This window comes from Scardinius erythrophthalmus, assembly GCF_964197995.2.
Source record: "Scardinius erythrophthalmus genome assembly, chromosome: 24".
NCBI classification, from domain to species: domain Eukaryota; kingdom Metazoa; phylum Chordata; class Actinopteri; order Cypriniformes; family Leuciscidae; genus Scardinius; species Scardinius erythrophthalmus.
Window position 1 is genome coordinate 15625428 of NC_138244.1, and position 6123 is coordinate 15631550.

Here is a 6123-nt window from a genome sequence, read left to right on the forward strand (position 1 = left end):
CTAAAAAAATTAAGAGTTTACACGTTGTGATTATTTATTTCTTATTTCTGATTTGGTAGCTGAACCAAACCAGACAGTAGAAGTGCATAGAACAGACTCATTGAGTAGAACTGAGTCAGCAGTTCCTGTGGCAGGCTGAACTTCCTCAGCTTTTTCACAATGGAGTTCCTGTGGCTGGTTGAACTTCGTCTGCTGGCGAAGGAAGTACAACCTCTGCTGGGCCTTTTTCTACAATGAATTGTCCCACTTCAGATCTCTGTACCCACTGACAGATTGGGGTGGGCACGGAGAGCTGGGTCAGATGAACTGTTAATAATAATAATACGAAAAATTGCATGAATACAAATACGAACATATTACATGGTTATTATAGCCTGGCTAACGTCAGACCACGTCTCATTGAGAGTGAGACGTGGTCTGGGAACCACATGTTCATTTTCTCGTATTTGAGGCGTGGTTTACGAATGCCCAGAGCCGTTTATTGGGCGCTACGAATGTCTATCTAATCGTTTCAATTATACCAGATGACGTATGTAGAGCGACAGAAATTCGACGAGGAAGAAGACGAAATAAACTTGCGTTCTAAACGACTTAGGACACTATCTAAGGCTGCATCGAAAGGTAACTTCGCATCTGATGCCATGTTGGATCCATAGATATAAACAAACTGCTTCGGTGTGTCGCATAGACGTCGTCATCGTCTTGCTGCTCCCTCCCCGTTCTGTGATTGGTTCCCTTTTTGAGGGGAAAATCTGGTCCATGGCGTCCAGGCTGCCTAGCAACGTGAATAAAATCGTGCTCTGCGCAAGGCAGCATGGGGAAACCCAGGCTATGGTTATTATTGAAATAATAACAAATATTTGGACATTAACACTTATATATGTAGGGTAAGGCTAGGCATTTAGGCTAGGCTAGCAGGCTAATCGGGTAGCTGTATGCTATGCTAGTACTACACAAGCTAACAAAAAAAAGATAGAAAAAAGAATAAAGCTTGATTTCACAACCTAAAGCTTTGTTTATGTACTAGTATATAAAACATTTAACTTAAAGACTTTAATGGTCATTACAATGCATTTCAAATGACATAAATCATAATGTGATTTTGCAGGAATTGTAATCAGGGGCTAAAAATAGTACTCATTAAATGTTCATTGAGCCAATGGATCAAGATGTAGACCTGATCTCGGTTGTAGACCCGATCACTCACAACACCGGTGTAGACATGGACATGGTGACACTATTTTTTTGTTAATTGTTAATTGCAGGGGTGGGATTGATGATTGGATTGATCCTGCTTACATCACCAGAGTTCCAATTGACATTCTGATTGTTCACAATAAATTATCTAAAATGCATTTAGAAAATAGGTTTTAAAAGATGCTAGGCACTGAGATTAATCCAAATGTCCATTACCATTTATACAGTGGGCAGTAATTATTAGACTGGATTTCAAGTAAATGGCCGTTTTTTTTTTTTTTTTGCTGTCATTTAGATTTTTTGTTTATGTTAATATTTATTTTCATTTTGTGATGTGAATGCGGAGAACACAATAATCATTTATCTGTGACCAAAAGCGGGATGTTTAACTCTACATTCTTTTTTTGAATGAATTTTGTCGTTGTTTTGGAGTACACTAGCTTATAGATAACACTAACAGTAAGGCTAACATAATTCTAAAAGCCAAAAAACGTCCATTTTGATTTCATGGGGACTTTAACTCGACTTTTCACTGAATTTCTCCCCGTCTTGATGACGTGTTACGCACGTGCGTGTGGGCGGGGCGGCGTAAACGTGGTTGTGTCGCTGCGGCGGGAATTTTCGAACGCTCAACCAAGACCAGAGAATTCTACCGTTCGGCGTCCGGTTTTCACATTAGAACGTTCCCGTAGAAACATTGACTAAACGCTTACCAGTTAAATGTGTCGCTTCGTCAACAGAAAGTGGGGTAGATAGATGGTAGCGCACTATGGGCGTACACTAGCGCGTAATGTTGTGTCAGACTTCCTGTTGTTACAGTCTAGCGACCTCCACTCACATTATACATATTCAACATCGTTTAAAAGAGAATATTGACTGCTTTTCACACTTGGCGATCAGAAAACACACATGGATCACTGCAGTGGGAGGCAAGAGGAGAGGAAACCTCATACAACCAGCACATGTTTTGGTCAGGTGTGTGTTTTTTTAGGGGACAGGTTTTAACACTTTGTTATGGTCATGTTGACATAATGTGAAGAGCTACAGAAAGCACACTTCATAATGTATTTTCAGGAGTTCAGAATGCATTTGTAACTTGATGTTTGTTGTAGTATGCATACACTGCAGAGGAGTACCAGGCAGTCCAGAATGCTTTGCGGCAGAAACTCGGACCTGAATATATCAGCTCCAGACAGGCTGGAGGAGGACAAAAGGTCAGAATTAATGTGCTTTTTGTACACTTATTATTTAGCCTCGCACATTTAATATATAGTTGATTAGCTTGCTGTTTTCCAAATTATTTGACATTTGCTTTGGTTTTGCAGGTGTGCTATATCGAAGGTCACAGAGTTATAAGCCTTGCCAATGAAATGTTTGGATATAATGGATGGTCACACTCAATATCTCAGCAAAATGTCGGTAAGAACACCATCACATTTGCACTGATGTGTTTTGTCATCAAGACGAACACAGATTCTCAAACATTCCCATTTATGCTGCATTTAAATCAGGTTGATGCTTGTTTTTGAAAGGGTGTGTGGTCAATCTTGTGTTACAGATTTTGTAGACCTTATCAATGGGAAATTTTATGTTGGAGTCAGTGCCTTTGTAAAGGTCCAATTGAAGGTAAGCACTCTGACGGGATAAACGCAGCATTGTGAGGAGCATACATGTACCGTTCTGTTCCTCATGTGTCTTTTCCATAGGATGGCTCGTTCCATGAGGATGTAGGATATGGGGTGAGTGAAGGCCTCAAATCGAAAGCTCTCTCACTAGAAAAAGCAAGAAAAGAAGCCGTCACAGATGGACTGAAACGAGCACTCAAGTAATTATTTCTGCCTCTACATATACTTGATTCTTAGTAGTCATTTGTGGCATTCTGTGGTCAATATTTTAAAATTTTGTACAATAAAAAAAAAAAGTACTTTAATTCAGCAAGGATGTATTAAGAATCTATTAAAAATGACAGTAGGCATTTTAAATAAAACTTTTAAAGTAAATGCTGTTCTTTTGTATTTTATATTCATTAGAGAATCCTGAAAAAATGTATCACGGTTTTAACAAAAATATTAAGCGGCACAACTGTTTTCAACATTAATAATAATAATAAATGTTTCTTGATAATCAAATCCGCATATTAGAATGATTTCTGAAGGATCACGTGACACTGAAGACTGGAGTAATGGTGCGGAAAATTCAACTTTGACATCACAGGAATAAATTAGTTTTTAATATATATATCCTGCCTGATAAAATAGTTTCATTATGTCCATTAATGTATTTATTTGATAAGAAGCCATATAATAAATAGGATAATATATTTTAATAGGTGATATAAAACCCCTTCCACTTCACAACAGGCTCCTGATCACCCTGTCCAGATTTATTATTTTTATATAATGTACTGGCTGACTGTCCAGTACACCTTACACAATTTTAATTGAATTAATAGTAATTTTATTTTACAATAAGGTGTTTTGGAAACGCGCTTGGAAACTGTATTCTGAATAAGGAGTATCTCATAGCCATCAATAAAATACCAAAGCAGGTAAGAAGTCATCTTAAACATTTGGGCCAAATTTGTAAATCATTTCAATGTATTTTCCTAATGAGTGTACCTGAAATGCATTGTATTTCCTGTCATCGCAGCCGCCTCCTCCTTTAGACCCGGACAAAACCAAACGCAGTGATGGCGAGCCAACCGTGGAGAAGGCCAGGTTTGACAGCCTGGCCCGGGCCAACAGGGAATTTATCAAACCGGCAGAACCAGCCAACATCCCCTTTGAGCGAATGGGAAGTCTCCCTGTACGAGGAGGGCATGAGAGCGGCACCGGATCCAGGACTTCATTGACAAACACGACAGCACATTCTGGCAACACATCAGCTCACCAGGATTCTGAAAACAGGCCCAGCAACATCTCAAGGTGAGTTTATTTGGTGCTAACTTCTACAACACTAGCCCAGCTGCGCTTGTGATAAATCTGCTACTCTCATGTTGTTAGGTCAGCAGCTGACATGGCTGACCTGTCCTCGTCTGATCCTCCACTGGACTCCAAGCAGCAGAGGAAGCTGAGACAGCAGCAGCTGCAGCTAAAGTTCAGACAGGAAATGGAGGCCAAGAAGTTGCTACAGGAACGGAAAACCGAGCCATCAAACGCTTGCACGGAACCGGCCCCGCAGTCTAAGCAAGGTGCGACGGAAAATTTAAGGGTTCATGTTTTAGCCATGAGTATAAAACATTTAAGCCTTTCGCCTGCAGGAGTGTCAGGTGTGTAGCGTTGTCCATCAGTGGGTTTATCGTTTTAGGACAGGATGTAGGTCCCGTTAACCACAGTACACCAAACGGACACCTGGTGACCGCTAAACAGGAGGAGTATCTGGCTGGTAAGGAATATTTTTAGGAAAAAGTGCCATTGGTAACATAACTTGAAATATAATTAATAAAGGTTTTTCAACATTTACAGATAATATTGACATTATTGCAGTTTCACTGGTCTGAAATCAGGAAATTAAACCTGTTTTTGTGTAGTAAAAATATTTGTCTGACTTTATATTTTAGGAAGGGGTCTTTTGCAAGAGATTCATATTTGGGGGTTCTTGGCTTCACACAATTTGAAAACCCTGTTTGAAGTAATATTAAACACATTTTTACCAGTCCTCCATTTTGACTATTTATTTTACATATTTTTCAAGGGGTTTTAATTTAAAATTTTCTTCATTTAATAGATCTCACTTTACTAAAGAAAAAGTGAAGGACTTTTGGTGACTGAGGTTTTAATACAGGAACAAGGTTGTTAGATTATGAGGTAAAATATATAAAAATATCTCACTTCTCAGATGACCCAGAATTATGGAACTTCACTCTGGATGGCATTGATATTCTGGAAGATCCTGCAGCGGGCTCCACAGAACCTCCTCGGCCCAGCACGCCGAGCCAGCACAAGATGATGACACGCAGCAGGACCCCGCAGAGAGCCCAGTACTTGAGACCACCAGCTCAACCTCAGGGGCATGTCGTTCCTCAAGGCCAATTCAGATCCTCTGAGATGAGAACTACAGCAGGAGCAGGTACAATCTGACTCATGGTCACTTAATAAATACATCCTCATTAACAAAAACTTTGTAAGAAGGCAAGTATGTGCATGCCCAGTTCTGGTTTTTGCCTCTTCACTCATGCAAACATCACACGTCCCCATTAATATAAATAGCCAGGGACTTAACACTCTCAGAGCTGGCAGCGTGTGGCCCACAATTCTAGCACCAGCCTTTGCTTGTTGACTTTGCCTGTTCATTAAGAGAAAATTACTTTAGCTTCTTGTAATTATGGACCTGTGGTAATGATGTTGTAATTGTTAATGAAGGTGGACAACAGAGCCCATACAGACACGGCCAGATGATGAAGAAACGAAAACTGGAGACGCAATGAATTTTACTATTTATTTTCTTTTAGAAAATCTTGTTTTTATCTAGATTAGTTTTTTTTAGTAGTTTGTGAATATGAAAAACTAATAAACGTTTGTCACGTGGTCTGTTTTTGACTGATAAACCTAATTTGTAATAAATGAAAACATAAGCAGGACAAATTTCAGATGATTTTTGGAGAATAAAAGTCTGTGTAAAGGATTGAAACCGTATTCCCAGGTTATTTTACTATTGGTGGCTGACAACAGGGAATAACTACTAAAATTCTGGAAAACACCTTGTTAAAAAGAAGAAGAAAAAAAGCACAATGTAATAGGAGGAGAAAAAGTCCAAAATGTTTTATTAAGCATTTGAATATATACATTTTTTTTTTTTTTTTTACAAGACTGATACATAAAACCATATATTCACCAAAAGGACCCTGGATGAAACGAATTGACAGAAAACTTCAGCAGCAGCAATTTTTGAACCCACAAATTTAATGCGGTTTTCATTTGAGTGAGA

General features: G+C 39.0%; 1 protein-coding gene across 1 annotated transcript; it reads left to right on the forward strand.

Annotated features, from left to right (window-relative positions):
* The first annotated feature begins 1365 nt into the window (after positions 1 to 1365).
* rad52 (RAD52 homolog, DNA repair protein) lies at positions 1366 to 5902 on the forward strand. Its single transcript, XM_081355469.1, has 11 exons — positions 1366 to 2172; positions 2310 to 2411; positions 2523 to 2616; positions 2756 to 2823; positions 2904 to 3022; positions 3670 to 3745; positions 3847 to 4121; positions 4200 to 4387; positions 4504 to 4581; positions 5035 to 5265; positions 5559 to 5902. The coding sequence occupies exons 1-11, from the start codon at positions 2107 to 2109 to the stop codon at positions 5621 to 5623; spliced, it is 1362 nt and encodes a 453-aa protein (XP_081211595.1). The 5' UTR covers positions 1366 to 2106; the 3' UTR covers positions 5624 to 5902.
* The last annotated feature ends 221 nt before the right edge of the window (positions 5903 to 6123 follow it).